The 24,459-nt window shown below is 44.5% G+C and overlaps 1 protein-coding gene across 2 annotated transcripts in view; it reads right to left on the bottom strand.

Annotated features, from left to right (window-relative positions):
• Positions 1-7,293: 7,293 nt before the first annotated feature.
• Positions 7,294-24,459, bottom strand: part of LOC116974987 (collagen alpha-3(VI) chain-like) — a 74,538-nt gene continuing 57,372 nt past the window's right edge. For both annotated transcript variants that reach the window (XM_033023627.1, XM_033023628.1), the window contains 4 exons: positions 21,947-22,549; positions 18,694-19,278; positions 14,198-14,782; positions 7,294-7,824 (listed from right to left, as the gene is read on the bottom strand). In XM_033023627.1, coding sequence (XP_032879518.1) covers positions 14,208-14,782; positions 18,694-19,278; positions 21,947-22,549 — 1,763 coding nt within the window. In that variant the 3' untranslated portion in view covers positions 7,294-7,824; positions 14,198-14,207. The remainder of the gene's footprint in view (positions 7,825-14,197; positions 14,783-18,693; positions 19,279-21,946; positions 22,550-24,459) is intronic.

Here is a 24,459-nt window from a genome sequence, read left to right as displayed (position 1 = left end):
TTGGGACAATGAGGAGTTGAAGAGATTAGTGAGGTAGGGGCAGAGAACGGGGAGGCAGGACTTCAACAGGGGAGTGGGGAGAGGGTCGAGGGAGCAGGTAGTGGGTTTGGAAGAGCTGATGAGTTTGGAGATTTCAATAGGGGTGACCAGGTCAAACTGGGAGAGGAAGCAGTGTGGAGGAGGGGTAAGGAGGTCAGTGAATATAGCCAATGAACTGGCCTCAACTACCTTCTGTGGCAGAGAGTTCCAGAGATTCACCACTCTCTGTGTGAAAAATGTTTTTCTCATCTCGGTCCCAAAGGATTTCCCCTTTATCCTTAAACTGTGACCCCTTGTCCTGAACTTCCCCAACATCGGGAACAATCTTCCTGCATCAAGCCTGTCCAACCCCTTAAGAATTTTGTAAGTTTCTATATGATCCCCCCTCAATCTCCTAAATTCTGGCGAGTACAAGCCGAGTCTATCCAGTCTTTCTTCATATCGAAGTCCTGATATCCCAGGATTTCAGCTGCCTTTATTGCCCGTTGTAAGTGAAGGCTTGAAGCAGCGTCGATGGCACGTGAGTTGGACATAGTTACGCCTACCACACGTACTGCGGATGAAAGGCACGGGAGAATTGTGCCTACCTAAGATTGATTATGAAAATAATAACCATTTAATAAAAAATACTGAATTTAGTAAATTAATTTATATTTACTATTTATATTTAATAATTATCTATATTACTAAAAGTCTGTTCTTGACCGGTTTTGGCCAACTGTGCTGCAATTTCTGAGAGAACGCCGCCACCTACGGCCGTCATTTTTGGCCACCTTGCTCAGAGCCCCCCTCCACCGCATGTGTGCCGAGGATTTTTCCCATCGATTAAAAATGACAGAGATATTAATGATTTTACAAAATTCCCCGTTCTCTCTGCTGCCCCTGCTGGCGGCAGGGACTATAAAACCAGGAAGTGGTGTGCCTCAATCAGTGTCTGCAAGCTGTAGGAAGGCAGAGGGTCACGTTTCTCTGAGCTGTGAATAACACTGAACACATGTTAACTCAAATGTAAGTGCCCTTAGTGGTTCTAAAATGCTTGCAGAATGTGTCTATTGGTTCCAAAGCTTGCAAAAAAGTGTCTATTGGTTCTAAAGCTTGCAAAAAAATGTCTATTGGTTCTAAAGTGCAGTAGGGGGCACTGTCCTGTGCACGGCTGCCCAGCCAGCAGCTGTCTGTCTTTTCATCTTTTTATATTTTATTTTAGTTAGTTAAGTGTTTTGTTTGGAGGTCTAGACTTTTTTTATGTGGGGGGTGGGGGGGGGGGGGATGGGAAGGGGAAACTACCTTTCAGGGTCCCTACCTGGTCGGAGAGGCGGCTTTTCTCCGGGCTGCAGCTTCGACCCGTCCTCGCGGCCAACCAGCGGGCCTGGAGCGGCGTTTCCTGTCGGGGCCCACCCAGAACCTCGGCTTCGGCGGCGGCACAGCGCTGGAGCGCTATCGCGGAGCGGGCGATGCCTTGCCCGGGTCGCCACGCTGGAGCTCCGGTGAGCTGAAGATCGCTGAGGAAAACATCGCGGAGCTGCGGGACTGTGGAGCGACCAACTGTGGGCGGCGGCACTGAACTTAACATTGGGAGCCTGGGATCTCTAGATGAGATCGCCAGTTCTGGAGCTCCAACCGGCGCGGCCTTGTTGGCTTCGGAAGCCGCGGCCTCCAGTGCGGAAGCGGCCGTTCCAGGGTTCCCAGGCCGCTGGGAGGACTCTCCCGACGCCAGAGCAACATCACCCGGCGAGAACGGCCTGGAACATCGGGCCTCCGTAGAGGCAACTGTGGAGGCCTCAATGGGCCCGACTATGGGTGAACTGGGGTTGGGGACTGGACTTTGTGCCTTCCCTCATGGTGGGAGCCATTGTGGGGGGATGTTCTATGTGTTTAAGACTCTCATTGGTGTTATGTCTGTATTCTTTTTTTGTGTGCTGCAAAATGGCAAAAAGCATTTCACTTCACTGCACCTGGGTGTATGTGAATGTGACTAATAAAATACCTTTGATACCTTTGATAAAGCTTGCAAAAAAATGTCTATTGGTTCTAAAGCTTTCAAAAAATGTCTATTGGTTCTAAAGCTTGCAAAAAGTGTCTCTATTGGTTCTAACGCTTGCATATAATGTCTCTATTGGTTCGAAAGCTTGCAAAAAAAAGTGTCTATTGGTTCTAAAGCTTGCAAAAAAATGTCTATTGGTTCTAAAGCTTGCAAAAAATGTCTATTGGTTCTAAAGCTTGCAGAAAATGTCTATTGGTTCTAAAGCTTACAAAAAGTGTCTCTATTGGTTCTAAAGCTTGCAAAAAGTGTCTCCATTGCTTCTAAAGCTTGCAAAAAGTGTCCCTATTGCTTGTGAAGCATGCAAAATGTCTATTGGGTCTAAAGCTTGCAAAAAAATGTCTATTGGTTCTAAAGCTTGCAAAAAAATGTCTATTGGTTCTAAAGCTTGCAAAAAAATGTCTATTGGTTCTAAACCTTGCAAAAAAAAGTCAATTGGTTCTAAAGCTTGCAAATAAAATGTCTATTGGTTCTCAAGATTGCAAAAAAATGTCTATTGGTTCTAAAGCTTGCAAAAAATGTCTATTGTTTCTAAAGCTTGCAAAAAGTGTCTCTATTGGTTCTAAAGCTTGCAAAAAAAAGTCTATTGGTTCTAAAATGGTTCATACTAGCGCTCCAGAAAGCGCCCCCCCCCCCGGTTGGCTTGGCTTGGGTGTGTCTTGAAGTTGAATGGCACTACTTACTGCAAATGGTGGCATGAAGTTGAATGGCACTACTTACTGCAAATGGTGGCTTGGGAGCTTTGGCTTGAAGTTGAAAGGCACTATTACTGCAAATGGTGGCTTGGTTGTTTTGGCTTGAAGTTGAAAGGCACTGCAAATGGTGGCTTGGTTGCTTTGGCTTGAAGTTGAAAGGCACTATTACTGTAAATGGTGGCATGAAGTTGAAAGGCACTACTTACTGCAAATGGTGGATTGGTTGCTTTGGCTTGAAGTTGAAAGGCACTATTACTGTAAATGGTGGCTTGGGAGCTTTGACTTGAAGTTGAAAGGCACTACTTCCTGCAAATGATGGCTTGGGTGTGGCTTGAAGTTGAAAGGCACTACTTACTGCAAATGGGGGGCGTGGGTGCATTGGCTTGAAGTTGAAAGGCGCTACTTACTGCAAATTGTGGCTTGAAGTTGAAAGGCAGTACTTACGGCAAATGGTGGCTTGGGTGCAATGGCTTGAAGTTGAAAGGCATTACTTACTGCAAATGGTGGCATGAAGTTGAAAGGAACTACTTACTGCAAATGGTGGCTTGGGTGTGGCTTGGGTGTGGCTTAAAGTTGAAAGACACCACTTACTGCAAATGGTGGCATGAAGTTGAAAGGCACTACTTACTGCAAATGGAGGCTTGGGAGCTTTGGCTTGAAGTTGAAAGGCACTATTACTGCGAATGGTGGCTTTGTTGCTTTGGCTTGAAGTTGAAAGGCACTAATTACTGCAAATGGTGGCTTGGTTGCTTTGGCTTGAAGTTGAAAGGCACTAATTACTGCAAATGGTGGCTTGGGTGTGGCTTGGGTGAGGCTTGAAGTTGAAAGGCACTTCTTATTGCAGATGGTGGCTTGGGTGCAATGGCTTGAAGTTAAAATGCATTACTTACTGCAAATGGGGGCGTGGGTGCATTGGCTTGAAGTTGAAAGGCACTACTTACTGCAAATTGTGGCTTGAAGTTGAAAGGCACTACTTACTGCAAGTGGTTGCTTGGGAGCTTTGGTTTGAAGTTGAAAGGCACTACTTACTGCAAATGGTGGCTTGGTTGCTTTGACTTGAAGTTGAAAGGCACCTCTTACTGCTAATGGTGGCTTGGGTGTGGCTTGGGTGTGGTTTGAAGTTGAAAGGCACCACTTACTGCAAATAGTGGCATGAAGTTGTAAGGCACTACTTACTGCAAATGGTGGCTTGGGTGCTTTGGCTTGAAGTTAAAAGGCACTACTGTAAATGCACTTACTTCCTGTTTGCACTGTATATTGATTTTAGATAAAATGCTACCACTTACGGCTGTGATTTTGACCATCTTACTCAGTCCCCCTCTGCTGAGCAGATGCAGAGAATTCTTCCCATCAATGAAAAATAAAAGTGTTATTAGTTTTTTTTTAAATGTTGAGAATCTCTCTCCTGTCAATCACTCCATGAAAGCCACACCTTTTCCGGGGGGGGGGGGGGGGGAAGGGGTTATAAAACCCGGAAATGTGGGTGTGGCTCAGTCTCTGCAAGATGGAGGAGGGAGAGGTCACGACTCGCTGTCTTTAGTGGCTTTGCACCCTACTTCAAATGGTATGAAACTGCACTTGAATTTGGTGGCCTTGCACCCTGCTAGAAGTGGTAAGAAACTGCACTTGAATTTGGTGGCCTTATACCCTGCTTGAAATAGAATTTCAAGGATTAGCCGTGAGTCAACTACCAGCCCACCAGCCGTGAGTGAGTGAGTTGCCAGCACAACAGGCTTGATTGACTGAGACGCCAGCCCAATAATCCATTTGGCGCACAATTTGCATACTAGCCCTCCGGAAACCAGCCCCTTCAGCCCACAACACCCATACTAGCGCTCCCGAACGCCCCCCCCCCCAACTGGCCACCAATATTAGAATTGGTGGAGAGGTGGAATATTGCGTTGGATGACCAGCCCTCCTGTGTGATGCTGGGACCCAACGGGTCCCACTTAGTCTAGTAATTTTATAAATTTAGTCAAGGTAGGCACTGCCTTGGCTACACTCAGCTACCAAATCTTCTACATTCTGCTGGAAGGAAAATACGTTCAGCACGACAGTGCAGACAGGTAAGGAGATCCGATAAAAAGGCACAGATTTGTACAATGATGTCTAGGTCACTGAATCCAGCAAATCATTGGGATTACAAGCAAATCATAAGGAATTTAATAAAATATCTACAAGAGTCAAGTCAAGAGTGTTTTATTGTCATATGTCTCAGATGGGACAATGAAATTCTTGCTTGCTGCAGCACAACAGAATATGTGAATATGTAAGCGTTGTATATAATGAGAAAAAAAAGAACAAGTTCACTAGATGCTGAGACTTAATATATTGTTTTAAGGGGAGAAATGATGGCAAAGATGGACACAAAATGCTGGAGTAACTCAACGGGACAGACAGCATCTCTGGATAGAAGGAATGGGTGATGTTTCGGGTAGAGTCTCTTCTTCAGAGTGAGCAACGATGACATCTTTGAGAGAACAGTATAAGATGCCTCTCACAGCCTGCTATTTGGTTCAAGAGGCAGAATCATGAACATGCAAGTGAAACAAATAAAAGCCCTGTCCCACGGTGCGAGTTCACCCAAGAGCTCTCCCGAGTTTAAAAAAAATCAAAACTCGTGGTAAGCACATAGAATGAACGTAGCCGGTACGTCGGAGCTTGGGACGTCTCCTAGCGCTAACGGCAGGTACTCGGGAAACGATGTAACTCATGAAGATTTTTCAACATGTTGAAAAATGTCCACGAGTAAAATATACTCGGGATGTAAAAATTTGATACTTTTTAACACTTAGTCATACCGTAGTAGCTCGTGAGTTTACCGTAGTAGCTCGTGAGTTTACCGGAGTAGGACCTGGAGTCCTATATCACTATTGTATGTTCATGATGGAAGTAAGAATACTCAGTATATTCATTACCTTTGAATTGTAGTTTTATGTAATCTACCCGTAATTTCTGAGTTCCATTTCACAATATCTATCAGACATACAGAATGTTACAAGGTAATATCTTGCCCAAACTCAGTTGTATCTTTCTATCTCAATAAATATCACAAAATATGCCATTGTTTCAGCCACATTATGACAAAATATAGAATGTAGGTTATTTGTATTCAGTCACCCCCATCCCAGAAACAACAGTACATAAAGAAGAACATTTGTTTTACTAATTTACAAGCATGTACCATACATAGTCCGTTGCATGTGGCCTCACTGTGGCAATGAAAGAAGCCCAGAACAGAAAGCTCAGGTCAGTGTGGGAATGGGGTGGAGAGTTACCGGGAGATCGGGAGATCCAGTATGCCTTGGCGCATCGAGCGCAAGAGTTCAGCAAAATGGTCGCCATGCCGAGGCTTCGACTTGCCGATGTAAACGGGGCCATATCAGGAACGTTGAATGCAGTAGATGAGGTTAGAGGTAGTGCACGTGAACCTCTGTCTCACCTGGAAGGGCTATTGGGGATCCCTGGATGGAGGCGAGGGAGGAGATATAGGGTCAGGTGTTGCATCTCCTGTGGTTGCAGGGGAAAGTACAATGGGGAAGCATTAGTTTGGGTGGGAAGGGATGAGTGAACCTAGGATTTGCAACGGAATTAGTACCTGTGGAAGCGGAAAGGGGTGGGGATGGGAAGATGTGGCTGGTGGTGAGATCATGTTAAAGATGATGGAAATGTTGGAGAATGATGTGTTGGATACGTAATCTGCTAGGTAAAATTTAAGTACTGGGGGAATTCTATCATTTTGATAAAGGTGTGTTTTTTACATGAAGGAATTTTTCTTTTTTTCATGTACTAAGCATTCTAGTGAGATGAGACTCTCTCATTTCATCACCAGTATTAACATCCGATTTAGAAGAAGGAACTGTCGTGTGAAGATTTCTGCATTGGTGTGAGATTATCCCAACTTTGGGACAAAGACTATCACTGCTCTGACATGGCACTTCCATTTCTCATACAACTCAGCTTTGGTCTCTCAATCAGTATTAGCTATTTATTTACATTTACTATTAAACTTAGTAAGAGTTTCATATCATAAGCCCACACTCGAGAGATGATAGGTTGGTTGAAACAGCCTAAAGTAATTGACAATCACCGTGGCACAATGGTTCAGCCCCGGGTTCGATCCCGACTACGGGTGCTGTCTGTACGGAGTTTTTATGTTCTCCCGGTGACCTGCGTGGGTTTTCTCCGAGAGCGTCAGTTTCCTCCCACACTCTAAAGCCATACAGGTTTGTAGGTTAATTGGCTTGGTATAAATGTAAATTGTCCCTAGTGTGTGAAGGACAGTGTTAATGTGCGGGTCGGTGCGGACTCGGTGGGCCGAAGGGTCTGTTTTCGTGCTGTACCCCTAAACTAAACTAAAGATAGCGGAGAAATGGGATTTAAACACCAGAAGCTTTGAGTTGGGTTGGAATCCGTCGACTGTTGGCAAATTATATTGCAATTAGTTATTGCATCTCCTCTTACTGACAACCTCAAGTTAATTGGAAACCAAGTTCATCAAAACAAAACTAGCACTCATGATTCAAAGCTGAATATTTTATTTGGAAAGATGCAACACAGAAAGCATTCCAATTTTATGATTTTTAGATGTCTAATTCAGAAATTACTCTTCCAGACATTTACAGTTTAAACAGAAAAGTTGAAAGATGTTCCATGAACTGAGAACCACGCTCCTCTGACAACAACACGTAATCTAATCGAATGAGACTAAGTCACAGAGTACATAACTTCCATAGAATGCACTCATAATTAAGCCATTGGTGATCTAATGCAAATTAAGACATACATGCTGTTTTTTTTAGTGTTTTATAAAATATCCAGAGAATAGATTAAAGTTTTACATTTGTAATTGCAGCAATCACTAAACCACTACATTTTTTATCATGACGTCACAAAAATCATGATAATTCTACTGATTAACCTATTTGAAGCAGAACCAATTCCTTTGTCAGAAATCACTGTACGTCTGGATATAATGCAGAACTTGAAGGTGGCAAATTATCAACCAGCAGATCCACACAGGCTCAGCCGTCTGGAACGTTAGTCCCTTGTCTATGAAAGAAAGAAAAATAAATGGGTCAATTAAAAGTATTATTTGTAATTATCGTGGCTATGTTCACATGTTAGAAATATCACTGGCAACTTGAATTCAGCTCACAGCTTGTTTCCACACATGGTTCTAAGATGGGATGGGGCAGGAGGACTTGGGGCCAGTTTGGGGATTGAAAACACATTAAAAAATATTTTTAGAAACCTATTAGAATGAACAGAGACAATTGGAAACATCATTAAGAGGACACGGGTTTAAGGTGAAGGGGAAAAGATTTAATAGGAATCTGAGGGGTAACTTTTTCACACAAATGATGGTGGGTGTATGGAACAAGCTGCCAGAGAAGGGAGCTGAGGTAGGGATGTTTAAAACCAGTTAGACAGGTACATGGATCGGACAGGTTTGGAGGGATATGGTACAAATGTGGGCAGGTGGGACTAGTGGAGCTGGGACATGTTGGCCGGTGTGGGCAGGTTGTGCAGAAGGGCCTGTTTCCACACTGTATCACTCCATGACTAAGATCTGTGAAGACAAAAGACAGATTATGATGCCTCGAGTAGTGCAAAATAGTAAGATTAAACGAGAACTTACCAGTTTGAAGTGGAAGACATTTAAAGGCTGCATGGATGAACTATAAAAATTGTTCATCCCAGTTATGCAATGGAAGACATTTAAAGACTGCATGGATGAACTATAAAAATTGTTCATCCCAGGTTGGCAAAAGAATAAATCAGGGAAGGTAGTGCATCCGTGGATAACAAGGGAAATCAGGGATAGTATCAAAGCGAAGGATGATGCGTACAAATTAGCTAGAAAAAGCAGCATACCAGAGGACTGGGAGAAATTCAGAGACCAGCAGAGGAGGACAAAGGGCTTAATTAGGAAAGGAAAAATAGATTATGAAAGAAAACAGGCAGGGAACATAAAAACTGACTGCAAAAGTTTTTATAGATATGTGAAAAGAAAGAGATTAGTTAAAACAAATGTAGGTCCCTTGCAGTCAGAAACAGGTGAGTTGATCATGGGGAACACGGATATGGCGGACCAATTGAATAACTACTTTGGTTCCGTCTCCACTAAGGAAGACATAAATAATCTGCCGGAAATAGCAGGGGACGCGGGTCAAAGGAGTTGGAGGAATTGAGTGAAATCCAGGTTAGTCGGGAAGTGGTGTTGGGTAAATTGAATGGATTAAAGGCCGATAAATCCCCAGGGCCAGATAGGCTGCATCCCAGAGTACTTAAGGAAGTAGCTCCAGAAATAGTGGATGCATTAGTAATAATCTTTCAAAACTCTTTAGATTCTGGAGTAGTTACAGAGGATTGGCGGGTAGCAAACGTAACCCCACTTTTTAAGAAGGGTGGGAGAGAGAAAACGGGGAATTACAGACCAGTTAGTCTAACATCGGTAGTGGGGAAACTGCTAGAGTCAGTTATTAAAGATGGGAGAGCAGCACATTTGGAAAGTGGTGAAATCATTGGACAAAGTCAGCATGGATTTACGAAAGGTAAATCATGTCTGACGAATCTTATAGAATTTTTTGAGGATGTAACTAGTAGCGTGGATAGGGGAGAACCAGTGGATGTGGTGTATCTAGACTTCCAGAAGGCTTTCGACAAGGTCCCACATAAGAGATTAGTATACAAACTTAAAGCACATGGCATTGGGGGTTCAGTATTGATGTGGATAGAGAACTGGCTGGCAAACAGGAAGCAAAGAGTAGGAGCAAACGGGTCCTTTTCACAATGGCGGGCAGTGACTAGTGGGGTACCGCAAGGCTCAGTGCTGGGACCCCAGCTACTTACAATATATATTAATGATCTGGATGAGGGAATTGAAGGCAATATCTCCAAGTTTGCGGATGACACTAAGCTGGGGGGCAGTGTTAGCTGTGAGGAGGATGCTAGGAGACTGCAAGGTGACTTGGATAGGCTGGGTGAGTGGGCAAATGTTTGGCAGATGCAGTATAATGTGGATAAATGTGAGGTTATCCATTTTGATGGCAAAAACAGGAAAGCAGACTTATATCTAAATGGTGGCCGATTAGGAAAAGGGGAGATGCAGCGAGACCTGGGTGTCATGGTACACCAGTCATTGAAAGTAGGCATGCAGGTGCAGCAGGCAGTGAAGAAAGCGAATGGTATGTTAGCTTTCATAGCAAAAGGATTTGAGTATAGGAGCAGGGAGGTTCTACTGCAGTTGTACAGGGTCTTGGTGAGACCACACCTGGAGTATTGCGTACAGTTTTGATCTCCAAATCTGAGGAAGGACATTATTGCCATAGAGGGAGTGCAGAGACGGTTCACCAGACTGATTCCTGAGATGTCAGGACTGTCTTATGAAGAAAGACTGGATAGACTTGGTTTATACTCTCTAGAATTTAGGAGATTGAGAGGGGATCTTATAGAAACTTACAAAATTCTTAAGGGGTTGGACAGGCTAGATGCAGGAAGATTGTTCCCGATGTTGGGGAAGTCCAGGACAAGGGGTCACAGCTTAAGGATAAGGGGGAAATCCTTTAAAACTGAGATGAGAAAAACTTTTTTCACACAGAGAGTGGTGAATCTCTGGAACTCTCTGCCACAGAGGGTAGTTGAGGCCAGTTCATTGGCTATATTTAAGAGGGAGTTAGATGTGGCCCTTGTGGCTAAGGGGATCAGAGGGTATGGAGAGAAGGCAGGTACGGGATACTGAGTTGGATGATCAGCCATGATCATATTGAATGGCGGTGCAGGCTCGAAGGGCCGAATGGCCTACTCCTGCACCTAATTTCCATGTTTCTATGTTTCTATAAAACGCACCCAACATTTCCAAATAGTTTGTACCCAGTGTTTGTAGTAGTGATGATTCTTGTATGTTCCATCTACCACCCGTACTAGATATAGTGTTTGTTAGTTGCTCCCCAGCCTTGAGCACTAGCATCCGTTTGTATCGTGAGTGTTGGGTTATTGATAATGATGGGGCTGGAACTATGCCAAATGTTCACTGTCCACCATTGTAATTCTGATATTGCTTTAGCTGGTAATTTCATGGTTCGGTCAAAATGACCTGCATGTTGTTTTAGCGCTTGCATCTTTGCTCTTTGTAAGTTTTGGTAATGCAAAGTTCCAAGCTGGGTAGCTGGAAATGCTGCTACTAATTTCCTAATTACTCTTGCCACTTGTCAAATAGTTGGTTGATTGGTAATTATTAATTTGTTGCAGGCTTGTGCCAATTCTGCTGCTTTTTCTTTTGACAGACATGTGTACTGAGTTAATCGTGAATCCCAGATAGTCCATAGTTGTGGATGGTGTCAACTTAGATTTATCTGGATGTATGACAAATCCCAGGGTTTCAAATAAATGTTTGGTAGCTAATACTGCTGATTTAGCTAATTCCAGGGTTTTGCCCACTATCAAAATATCATCAAGATATGCCATGACAATATGTTTTTATTTTCTTAGTATTGCCAGGGCTGGTTTTAATATCTTGGTAAATAGTCTTGGGACTGATGTTAGACCATTAGGCAACGCTTTATACTGCCATTGTTGCCCCATCCAGTTAAACTTTAGGTATCTACGATGATCCTTATGAATGGGTACTGAATAGTATGCATCTTTTAAATCGATGCATGCCATGAAGTATCCTCTGGAAATCAATTGTTTGGCAGTAACAAATGTTTCCATTTTGAAATGTATATACTTGACAAAAGTATTCAATGTCGTTAAATCAATGATGATGCGACATCCACCATCTTTTTTAGTTTTAGTAAAGATATTTGATACAAATTCCAAAGGGTCATGTTCCGATTTCTCTATGATTCCCTTTGTATGTAGTATTCTCTGACAGTTCTGCCTGTCCCTCGCATTTTTCTTTTTGTGAGAGGGTAAACTCCCTGTGGGCTGCATGCTGAACTGGCGGCATACCTTTTTGAACTAATTGAATTTTGTATCTCTGAATACTTTGTAGTATATAATTGTCGAGAGTGATACCCCTCCATGCTTCCAAAAACAGGTGTAACCTCCCCCCTGTTAGTAAAGGCCCTGCTCCTTTTATGTTCTGGAAGGAACCAGACCCACCTACCTCCATTGTTACCGGTAGAATATTCATTTCTTGGGTCTCCGGCTCTTAATCTGTCGAGGTGTTGCTGTGTGGGGGTAGCGCATCTTCCATGGGGTCCGCTCTGGGCCCTGTCCTAAAAAAGACTTTCGGGGATGGTATGCGGGCCCCATGCTTTCATCAGTACCATGTTGTAGACGCCTACTGGTGGATGCGTAGGGGTGCTGCCATCTGGGTTGCGTGGTCTTGCTCATTCCGGGGCCTGCCCTCATGAGTCCAAGTGCTTTAGACTCCTCGTCCAGATATTTTACCTGCTTTGGGAGGTCTTAACCAAATAGCAGGATTTGTGGTTGTGAGGTCGGCGTTTTGCACAACCCTGCAAATTTGGGGTTGAGGGCAGGTCTTATGGCTTCTTTCAGTAAGTTGTTGATTTCGTACTGTTTATTACACAGCAGAGCCAGGGTGTCTTGTTGGTTATTGGTCATTTCGACACCATCCACGGAACGAGCGTATGACGTTATGGCTGACGTCAGGAGCTTCAGAATTTTTTGGAGTTTCAGTTCTTGGGTTCGAATGCCCAGCCCAATGTACCCCCAAATTTGGCTATTGACGGCCGGTACATTGAGCGATATACAATTCTCCGGTGGCGTGTATAATTCTAACGCCTCATTGACTACCTGTTCTTGGAGTGGGTTTAAGGACAGGTAGTCAATGCTAGCCGGCAGTTTAGGCTGCAACGGCTGTCCCGCTCGCGGTGTTATGGCATAGCGGTTTACCACTCCCAGCAGCTCTTCCTGTTCCTGCACCCCCAGCATACTGCTGTTGTCTTCAGCCAACGACCCCTGTTCTTGACCAGCCCAGCCCTGGTCACCAACGCTCCCCTCTGCTGAGGGAGATGCGATGGCCAGTGCTGGATATTGCACTGTGGCGGGTGTGCTTGCACTCCCTTGGCGGGCTTGCCCCATCTCCCGGTGCAAATCCTGCTGGAGCATTTGCTCCATTAGCTGCTCCATGCAGTCCAAACGGTCACCTTTGCCGCTCTTGGGCGGTTAGTCTTCCGGACCGGACTCATCGGAGTAAACCGGCCGGACCGACTTCTGTTTTGCCTTGCCTCCAACCCGCTGCGGTTGTTCGAGCTGAGCAGCTTGCGGTGTTGGGCTCGGCTCTACAGAAATTTTGTCGGTGACTATGGACCGCAGCGAGTGCGGTCCAGGTGCCGCCGGTCGCCCCCCACTGCTGGATCCCTCCTGGGCCATCACAGTCGGACGGGGTGCGACCTTCTTCGTTTGTCTGCCCTTGTTCATGTTCTCTATGAAGACAAATCACAACAAGGGTTTTTTCAAATACGACCTCAGAATAAGTTTTACTTACCTGGAGGTCCCGTTTTAAACTCTGTAGCAGGAGAGCTCGTTCTCCCGCCCGTCGCTGTTGCACTGCGTGAGACGCTATGTCACTCATGCGTGCTGGCGGGGTCTTTACGTAGTCACTCACGTGACGCCGAAGTAAAATCCTTGCTTCGAAATGAAAGATGACTTACTTATATTTCCAGCAGTCTGTCTCTTTGGTAAATGAGGGAGCAAGTGATTACCCAAGATACACAAAGGCAAGGCAAGGCAACTTTATTTATATAGCACATTTCATACACGAGGCAGACTCAAAGTGCTTCACATAAAAACATGTCATACAATAAATGAAATAATAAAATGAAATAAAATAGAAGAACTAAAAGAAAAGAAAAGCAAAATTAAAAATGCATTATAAAAAGTGCAAAAGTTAAAAGTGCAATGTAGTTAAGATTTAGCTGAAAGCTAAAGTAAACATAAAAGTTTTCAGTCTTGTTTTAAAAGTGGTCAAAGTTGAGGCAAGTCTTAAATCTTCAGGAAGTTTATTCCAGCTATTTGTTGCATAGTAACTAAATCCTGCTTTCCCATGTTTTGTATTTACTCTGGGAATCACTAGCAGATTGGTTTCAGAAGATCTTAGCGGTCTAGAAGGCTTATATAGTGGAAGCATGTCAGTGATATACTTTGGCCCTAAACCATGTAGTGATTTATAGGTGAGCAGCAGGATTTTAAAATCAATTCTCTGACATACAGGGAGCCAATGTAATAATTTAAGAATTGGTGTAATGTGTTCAAATTTTTTGGTCTTTGTTAGAACTCTAGCAACAGCGTTCTGAACAAGCTGTAGCTGCCTGACAGTTTTTTTCGGAAGACCTACAAAGAGGAAGATACATTTCTACTGCCTTCTGTCTTTAATCATAATTATTATTTTCTGTTTCCATCTAAACACTTCAACCCCCTTCTATAAAATAGGAAAAAAATAGTGTACAAATACCTCTAGCAGATTATTCGACAACTTCCACGGCCACAGTTTTCATGATTTGCTGGAGTTGATGCTGAATGTTGACCAAACCCTTGGTGCTTTTCACAGGAAAGGCTAAAGCGGGGGAGTAGGCCAATGGCTCCAGTACCATTTCATCGGCCTCCTTTAGGCCTATCCCAAATAGCACGATTCCAAGCTTCCTTAATTTATCTGCCTGCTGTGAAATATCATCGTTCGACTTCCCGCAAGTGAGGAGAACTAGAATCTGTGGAATAGCATTGCCAATCCTGCTTCCCGCTGAGCTGGTGAATACCTCGTGCATGACATGGTCCAGTGCCTGACCGATGTTGATTTTCTTGCCCCGCTTCAGTTTGAGTTTCTTGATAGCAACCATAACTTTCTTCTTGGTCGCATGAGAATTCAGAAAGAATTCGGTGCGTGGATTCTCGCTGAATTGTACCACACCAAATTGAACTTTCCCCACTCCAACGTCAAAACCTTCCACTATCTTTGCCATAAACTTACGAACAACTTTAAATCCTTTTCCAAGTTTAGCGGAACCATCAATGAGAAAAACAATATCCCTTCTGTCGACACCTGAAACAAGGTAAGGGTCAATTGTTGAAGCATTTTCAGGTGAACCAAATTGCTGGAATACATTGCGTGTCGGAAGGAACTGCAGATGCTGGTTTAAATCGAAGATAGACACAAAATGCTGGAGTAACTCAGCTGGACAGGCAGCATCTCTGGAGAGAAAGAATGGGTGACGTTTCGGGTTGAGACGCTTCTTCAGACTGAAGTCCCACTGAATTACTCCAACATTTTATGTCTATCTTTGCTGGAGTATATTGTTCTTCGCTCAATTCACAATGGTAAAGGGCCTGTCCCACTTGGCGTCACACAGATGGCACGTGAAGATTTTGTACATCACAAAATCCCGTGTCACTGCCTATGTCATCACGCACCATGCGTGCGTAATGCACACCATGCGAGCATCACGTGCGTGTCACGACGCGCGCGTCATACGTCGTGATGCGTAAATGATGTTGCGTAAATTACCCGCAAATGACGGCCAAGTGGGACAGGCCCTTAATGGTTCAGCACCAGTCATTTGCATGTGTGTACAAAGGATTATAGAGAATATGCAGCTCAGTTTAGCCAGTCTAGGTCAGTACTTGTGCTTCACTTTTAGCCTGCAACCGCCTTCCTTCTGCCTACTCCTCATTTCTGCTGCTCTTTATAGCACATTTTAATGTCAAGTCACGTCAAGTCACATTTATTTATATAGCACATTTAAAAAACAACTCTCGTTGGCCAAAGTGCTTTACATTTGTTATAAGAATAGTATAAACAAACAAACTACATACATATATACATATAGCCCTCGCTCAGTGGACGTCAGGAAAGGCTTGGGAGTATAGATATGATTTTAGTCTTGACTTATAGGGGTCAATGGAGGGGGCAGTTCTGATGGGAAGGGGGTTGCTGTTCCACAGTCTAGGAGCTGCAACCGCAAAGGCACGGTCGCCCCTGAGCTTATGCCTAGACCGCGGGATATTAGGCAGCCCCAAGTCGGCCGATCTGAGGGACCTGGAGGTGGAGTGGTGGGTGAGAAGACTTTTAATGTAGGAGGGGACAAGCCCATTGAGGACTTTGTGCCATACTTTAGTAAACATGTGAAGACTTTGCAGAACACCACCAGTTTCAGAAAACACCTACTTGCCCACAACTATCTGGTACTTGAACTGAAGATAGACCCTGAATGCTGGAGTAACTCAGTTACGCAGGAAGCATCTCAGGAGAAAAGGAATAGTTGACATTTCAGGTCGGAACCCTTCTGCAGACTGAAAGATAGAGGCCAGAACACAACAGGGCTGGCAACACATGGCCTTAGGAAGGGTGGAGTCCATAATGGCCCATTGTTGGCTGAGGAAGATGTGTGAACGACAGGGATGCAAATATTGGAATAAGTAGGAACACCTAGGATGGGGAAGGGGGGGGGGTGGGGGGGGGGAGGGAAAGGAGTGCAGGGGTTACTTGAAATGAGAGAAACCAACGTTCATATGTTAGAGGTGCTGTTCCTCCAATTTGCGTGTGGTCTCACTTTAACAGTGGAGGAAGCCCACGTCAGTATGAGAAGGGGAGTTCAAACTGGGGGGTTGTATAGACCAAGGCAGACTGAGCTTAAGTGCTCAACGATACAATCGGCAAGTCTACGCTTGGTCTTGCTGACATATAGGAGCTCACACCGGAGGCAGCAGATACAGTAGTTGAGGTTGAAGGAGGTGCAAGTGAACCTCTGTCTCACCTGAAAGCCCTGTCAGGGTCCCTGGATGAAGTCGAGGGAGGAGGTATAAGGACAGGTGTTGCATCTCTTGCGGTTGCAGGGCAAAGTACCTTGAGAGGGGTGGTTTGGGTGTGAAGGGATGAGTTGACCAGGGGATTGAGTCTTTGCAGGAGGCAGGGTGGGGATGTGTAGTCTTGATAGCTGTGGGAGTCAGTAAGTTTCTAATAGACATCAGTCGATAGTCTATCTCCTGTGATGGAGACCGTGAGATCAAGAAAGGGGAGGGAGGTATCAGAGACGGTCCAGGTGAATTTGAGTGCAGGATGGAAATTGGTCGTGAAATCAATGAAGTCCATGAGATCTGAATGAGTGCAGGAGGTAGCACCGATATAGTCGTCAATGTAGAGGTTGGTAGGTTAATTGGCTTGGTATAAGTGTAAATTGTCCCTAGTGTGTGTAGGATAGTGTTAACGGGTGGCGAGCTCAGGGAAAGAATCAGGAAGTCATGTTGCAGCTTTATAAAACTCTGGTTAGTCTTCATTTGGGTTATTGTGTACAGGTCCGATTTGGTGGGCCAAGTACAGGAAGGATTTGGAACCTTTGAAGAGGGTGCAACGAAGTTTATCAGAAAATGTGACTGAAGGGTCTCAACCCGAAACGTCATCCATCCATGTTTTCCAGAGATGCTGCCTGACCTGTTCAGTTACTCCAGCACATTATGTCTTTCTCTGTAAACCAGCATCTGCAGTTCCTTGTGTTAACGTTTAACAGAATATTTTTTGGATTAGAGGATATTCGCTGTTAGGAGAGGTTCGACAGTTGTTTTCTATGAGGCACCAAAGGTGAAAACCAGACTTGATGGAAGTAAATAATATAACAAGGTATTTTATTTAATTCACGTGTTTAATCAATAATGTTTTATTATTAATGTTGAATGTTTTATGTGTCATTCCTAACTGTCACTGTATGTCGTAGTCACTTGCGGGCGGAGCACCAAGGCAAATTCCTTGTATGTGAATACTTGGCCAATAAAATTATTCATTCAATTCAATCAGAACAATTTGCCAAGGGGAAATTGCCAAGGACCATAGCTTTACTCTCAGAGGGGGTATGTTTATAGATGATGTGCTGGCAAGGTTTTTACACAGAGTGATGAGTGCCTGGAATGCACTGTCAGGATAGTGGCATTTAAGAGGCTTTTAGATCGGCGCATGGAATTGCAGGCACCGGGCCGATATAAGAGATTAGTTTAACATAGCACCAGACCTTATGTGTTAAAGGTGCCTATCCCTGTCCTGTACTATGTTCTAAGTGGGCTGGAGTACATGTCTGTATCAATATTGGTGAAATGCTGTCCTCCCCAGATGTTGTATTCAGTTCTGGGCACCATGTCATAGGAAATATGTTACTAAGTTGGACAGTGTATTGGAGAGAAGATTTATAAAGATGTTGCCAGGACTAGAGGGTCTGAGCTAAAGGGAGAGGTTGAGCAGGCTGGGTCTCTATTCCTTGGAGTGCAGGAGGCTGAGGGGTGACCTTGTAGAGGTGTATAAGATCAAGAAAGGAATACAGCAGATCGGTAAGATGCACAGAGTCTCTTGCACAGAGTAGGTGAATCAAGGACCAGAGGACGTAGGTTTAAGGTGAAGGGGAAAAGATTTAATAGGAATCTGAGGGGTACATTTCTCACACAAAGGGTGGTGGGTGTATGGAACAAGCTGCCAGAGGAGGTAGTTGAGGCTGGGACTGTCCCAACGTTTAAGAAACAGTTAGACAGGTACATGATTGGACAGCTTTGGTGGGATATGGACCAACGCAGGCAGGTGGGACTAGTGTAGCTGGGACATTGTTGGCCGGTGTGGGCAAGTTGGGCCGAAGGGCCTGTTTCCACACCGTATCACTCTATGACTCTATAACTTTATCACATTCTTGATTAGTACGGGTGTCAGAGGTTAAGGGGAGAAGGCAGGAGAATGGGATTAGGACGGAGAGATAGATTAGCCATGATTGAATGGCGGAGTAGACTTGATGGGCCGAATGGCCTAATTCTACTCCTATCACTTATGACCTTATGACTCCATGACTCAATTACTGCTGGGGGAAATCAATGGGTTGAACGCTATCCATGGAAGGAAATGGACGGTTGACATTTTGTGTCTTGACCATTTTCCTTCTGCAGTGTGTTATTTCCACTGTTGCAAACCTCATCATGGCTAATTACCTGAGCCGATGGTAAGCGGTATGGGGACATTCTCTGTGCTCTGTGAGACGGTGAGCATGTGCAGGTCCAGATCGGAAAGACCCATGTAGTTGTCGACACGAAAGCTCAGACTGGGGGAATATGCGATTTGGCGGAGTTCGCTTCCCTCCACGTCCCCAATGCCGACGACGAGCGCCACGACGCCAGCTTGTTTCAGCTGCTCCGAGGGCTGCCACACATCATCCTGTGACTTCCTCGACGTGACCAGTAGCAGGATCTGCGAGCTGCCCAAGTGTTTCCTGCCTCCGCCAGATTTGCTGAAGACATTCTTCCTGACAAAGTCCAGCGCGGCCCCGGTCCTGAGCTCGTTCCCACCTTTCTGCCGTAACATTTTGACAGCGGCCAAGGCGTCCTCTGTATTAGTGAGTGCATTTAGTGGGAATTCTACCCTTGTGTCGCCACTGTACTGCACCACTGATATCTGATCTTTGTCCTTTCCAATGTCAAAATGAGGGATTAAGTTGACAATAAAGTCACGGATTAAATAGAAATATATTCCCACATGAGAGGAACCATCAATTAGGAAAACAATATCTCGCTTGTGGCCTGCAATATGAAAGAAAGACTCATTATAATCAAGGTAATCCGACAATAGAGGTTGAGCCGAACATTTTATAAAACCGATGCGCTTCACCGCCACTTAATCCATTAACTCCCAACTGTTGGGAGTTGGGATTTAATGAAGTTCTCGTTTCTTCTTCCTAGTATAGTTTAGTTTAGAGATACAGCGCAGAAACTGTCCCTTTGGCCCACCGAGTCCGCATCAACCAGAGATCCCCGTACACTAACACTACCCTGCACACACTAGGGACAATTTACACTAATACAAAGCCAATTAACCCACAAACCTGTATGCCTTTGGAGTGTGGGAGGAAACCGAAGATCTTGGTGAAAACCCGCGTGGTCACGAGGAGAACGCACAAACTCTGTACAGACAGCACCCGTAGTCAGGATAAATCCTGGATCTCTGCAGCTGCAAGCGCTGTGAGGCAGCAACACCAACCGCAGCGCCACCGTGCCACCCACAAATGGGGCATCTCGCGATCATTGCGCATTGCTTTGGAAAAGTAGATTTATTCATCCATATTCTGCACTCAAGCATGTAAAAAACAACAGTGTGGCACCCTTAAACTATCTCCTTCTTCAACGGCAGTTGCTGCTCTCTTTAGTCCTTCATTACTGATAAAATAAGAACTCTTAGTCTTTGGAGCAATTGATGTTATTTTTGGTGGTTTAAAGAGCCTTTCAGTGTGGAAACAGGCCCTCCGGACCAACTTGCCCACACCGACCAACATACCCCATCTACACTAATCCACCTGCCTGCATTTGGCCCATATCCCTCTAAACCTGTCCTACCCATGTACCTGTCTAAATGTTTCTGAAACGTTGTGATAGTCAACTACCTCCTCCAGCTGTTTCTAAAAGAAATTCTTTCAACACAGTCTCCACTGTCATCGAATTATTACAGTGGTACTCAGGGGATTATAAATGCTCTCTCTCTCTCTCTCTCTCTCTTCCACTTTTAATTAGCTCATCATCATCTACACAGACGGTTGTTCTTACTCATTCACTATGAATGCATTTCTTTCTTTCGGACTGAAGTCAGCCACCAACTCAGTCACTGTCATTGAGGCCAGGCCTACATCTGCCAAGGACAAGAAGGCTCTGCAGAGAGTAGTGCACTTCACTTGCCCCCATGCAGGAACTATACATCAGGAGGTGCAACTCCAGAGCCAACAATATCATGAGAGACCCCTTCCACCCCTGCAACGGACTGTTCCAGCTGCTACGGTCAGGCAAACGCCTCCGTTGCCATGCGGTGAGAACGGAGAGGTTGAGAGGGAGTTTCTTCCCAGAGGCCATTCGGACTGTAAACGCCTATCTCACCAGGGACTAACTCTACTGAACTTTTTTCCTTCCATTATTTATTATGTAAAAGAATATGTGTGTGTTATGATTGTGTTTATAGTTTGTTTGGTTGTTTGGTTGTTTGTCTTTTTGCACAAAAGTCTGCGAGCATTGCCACTTTCATTTCACTGCACATCTCGTATGTGTATGTGACAAATAAACTTGACTTGGCTTGACTTGACTTGACTTGACATTACTTCTTTCAAGCACCCATTCCGATCATGCAGTTGTTTTCAAGCCCTTATCTCCCGAAGAAGGCAACAGATGTTGCTGTGGAAACCTATCAACGCAAAGCTGCAGTTTTTCACCATATTACACTGCAGTTTTCCGAGACAGAATGTAATGCCAACACAAATCTCCCGACCTCCCGGTTGCCAAACACGTGTTGGAAAGAACAGCAGATGCTGGTTTAAATCGAAGATAGACACAAACTGCTGGAGTAACTCAACGGGACAGGCAGCTTCTCTGGAGAGGAGGAACGGATGATGTTTTGGGTCGAGACCCTTCTTCAGACTGATCTTTAATTTTAATTTGAACTTTAACTCCCCTTTCCATTCCCATGCTGACCTTTCTGTCCAGGGCCTCCTCCATTGTCACATTGCGGCTAAACGCAAATTGTAGGAACAGCATCTCATATTTCGCTTGGGCAGCTTACACCCCAGTGGTATGAATATTGAAGATAGGCACTAAATGTAGGACAGGCAGCATCTATGCAGAGAAGGAACGGTGTGTTTCGGGTGGAGACTTTCAATGAATCTTGATTTCTCTAACTTCAAGTATTCCCCGCATTCCCTCTCTCTCCATCCATCCCCCACCTTAGTCGCACCAGCTTCACATTCTCATCTAGCAAACAGCTATGGCCTATATCCTTTATCATCATTAGTTTATTATATATTTTTCATTTATTTGTTCTACATCTCTCTACATCACTATCTATGTCTCTTGGTTTCCCTTTCCCCTGACTCTCAGTCAGGGGAAAGGATCTTAAAGATAGCAGAGTCAAGGGATATGGGGAGAAGGCAGGAACGGGATACTGATTGGGGATGATCAGCCATGATCATATTGAATGGCGGTGCTGGCTCGAAGGCCGAATGACCTACTCCTGCACCCATTGTCTATTGTCTATTGACCCGAAACGTCACCCATTCATTCTTACTCGCCATAGATGCTGCCTGTCCCGCTGAGTTACTCCAGCACTTTGTGTCTATCTTCGGTATAAACCAGCATTGCAGTTCCTTCTGACTCAATTAGTTATTTTTTACATTTAGCACTGAAAGGCAGCTAACAGAAATGTATACAGACACACCTTCAGTAACTCCACGTGGCATTGTAATGATTTTAATGATCAGCGTTGTCAAGGGCTGCAGCAATTGTTCTTGGATCTCTGGAAGTGACTTGAAATCTTGGACTTCAAACAGCAGATTGGGAGAATAGGCAATCTCTTGTAACTCCTGTCTGTCAGAATCTGGGACACCTATGACAAAGGTGACAATGGGAGCTCTCTTCAGTGCATCTGCTGCCTCCTTAACATCATCCGTTGATTTTGAGCAAGTGAGGAGCACCAGGATCTGTGGTGTGCCATCAGCTCGCCTACGTCCAGCGGCCGTGGCGAAGATCTTCTCGACAACGTGCTTCATCGCGGCCCCCGTGTTCACCGCGCTTCCGCCTGCCGGCCTCAGTCTCTGCACGGCAGCCAGAAGGTCACCTTTGTCCGTGTAAGCATCCAGCGGAAACTCCACCCTTGCCTTCTCGCTGTACTGCACCACCGCTACACGGTTCCTGTCCTCCCCGATGTTGAGCTGTTTAATTATGTTGTAGAGGAACTCTCGGATGGAATCAAATGAAGCAGCAGCTCTCCACGAGTCATCGATCAAGAACACAATGTCTCGTTCCTGGGTCTCAGCATTTTCTACCATGGAAACAGTTATTAGCTTTGCACTAAATTCTTAAAAAGGTATTACTGAAACTTGACTTTTTTTTTTGCTCCCTTCCCTCTACTAGGTTTTGGAATCATGCCTTATAAAATATAAATGTTATATTACCACCCCAGCAACAGGCTGTTCCAGCTGCTACGGTCAGGCAAACGCCCCTGCTGTCATGCTGGGAAAACAGAGAGGATGAGACAGAGTTTCTTCCCACAGGCCATTAGGACTGTAAACTCTTATCTCACCAGGGACTAATTTACTGTTGTGTCGTGTCTTTTTTTAAATAGCTTTTTTTTAATTATGTAAATACTGATTCTGTTCTATAGTTTTTTTGTTGCACAATCCACAGGCATTGCCACTTTCATTTCACTGCACATCTTGTATGCATATGTGACAAATAATGTTGACGACTTTAAATTCCATCAACCTGCCAGGGAGAATCCTGGATGAGGGATGAACCCCTGCCTTTTGGACATAACTTAGGCTGAAGTAGCTTGGATACAAGAAAAAAAATAGTGTATCCATGCAAGTGATAGTGAGCAGCCACACTTATCCATATTGCATTGGGCCATTCGTCAATGGAATGGGCAAAAAGGGATACTAGGTGAGTTCAATGGTCAACAATGTCCATAGCCACTCAAGGTCGATCTCCAGGAACAGAATGGAAGAGAAATAAGTGCATTTAACAAAGTAATTCAGGTGGCCTTAAAATATCTATAATTCCAACACAACATGGTTATTCGGTGAACATACTGAGGAGGAATTTCTTTAGTCAGAGGGTGGTGAATCTGTGGAATTCTTTGCCACAGAAGGCAGTGGAAGCCAAGTCAATGGATATTTTTAAGGCAGAGATAGATAGATTCTTGATTAGTACGGGTGTCGGGGGTTATGGGGAGAAAGCAGGAGAATGAGGTTAGGAGGGAGAGATAGATCAGCCTCGAATGAATGGCGGAGTAGGCTTGATGGGCCGAATGGCCTAGTTCTGCTCCTATCATTTATGAACTTAAGAACAATGGGGTTAGGAGGGAGAGATGGTTCAGACATGATTGAATGGCGGAGTAGACTTAATGGGCTGAAATGGTCTAATTCTGCTCCTATCACATGCCATTTATGAACATTCCATCCATTAAAAATGAATTCTCTTCACATTTACGGGTGCCCATCAACCCATTCATAGCCTATTCTTAAGAAGGTAGTGAGGTACAAGGTAGGAGAAGAATATTACACCACTTCTCTCATAAACCACTTTTCCAGAAAATGTCAATATTAATGGTGTGTTTGTGTGTTATTAATATGCCGCTCAGTGCATCTTGGTGACGGTTCCTATTCTATGTCTTCTTTTAATTAATCTATTGTTCCTTGTGCTACTTTAGTGAGCTGCTAATCAGTGATGGACTCGTAAAGTTAAAGAGGCAGACAAGAGAACAAGAGGCCCTTCAGCCCAACTCATTCATACCAACCAAAATGCCCCATCTAAGTTTGCCACCGTTTGGCCCACAACCCTCTAAACCTTCCCCAACTATGTAACTATCCAAATGTCTTTTAAATGTTGACATTTTACCTACCTCAGCTACTTCTTCTCGCAGCTCATTCCATGTACCCGACACACTCTGAATGAAAAAATTGTCACTCTTGCTCCTATTAAATCTTTCTCCACTCACGCCAAACCCCTCCAGATCTTTATTCTCGTTCACTCATCTCAGGTCCACCCACGTAGCCTCTTCAGTGAAGTCATCTTGGCTACTGCCATGTTGTTCTCATCAATAAAGCACCACCCTGCCCTCTTTTACCACCCCCTACTCTAGGTCCCAACGTAAGGCCGAACCATGGAACATGAAGCAGCCAGCCCTGATCTTCCCGTAGCCAGGTTTCTGTAATGGCTATATTGTTCCAC

The sequence above is a fragment of the Amblyraja radiata genome, chromosome 7 (genome assembly GCF_010909765.2).
Source record: "Amblyraja radiata isolate CabotCenter1 chromosome 7, sAmbRad1.1.pri, whole genome shotgun sequence".
In the NCBI taxonomy this organism is placed as follows: domain Eukaryota; kingdom Metazoa; phylum Chordata; class Chondrichthyes; order Rajiformes; family Rajidae; genus Amblyraja; species Amblyraja radiata.
The sequence above is the reverse complement of the archived record's forward strand: the minus strand, read 5'-3'. Positions and strand labels throughout refer to the sequence as shown.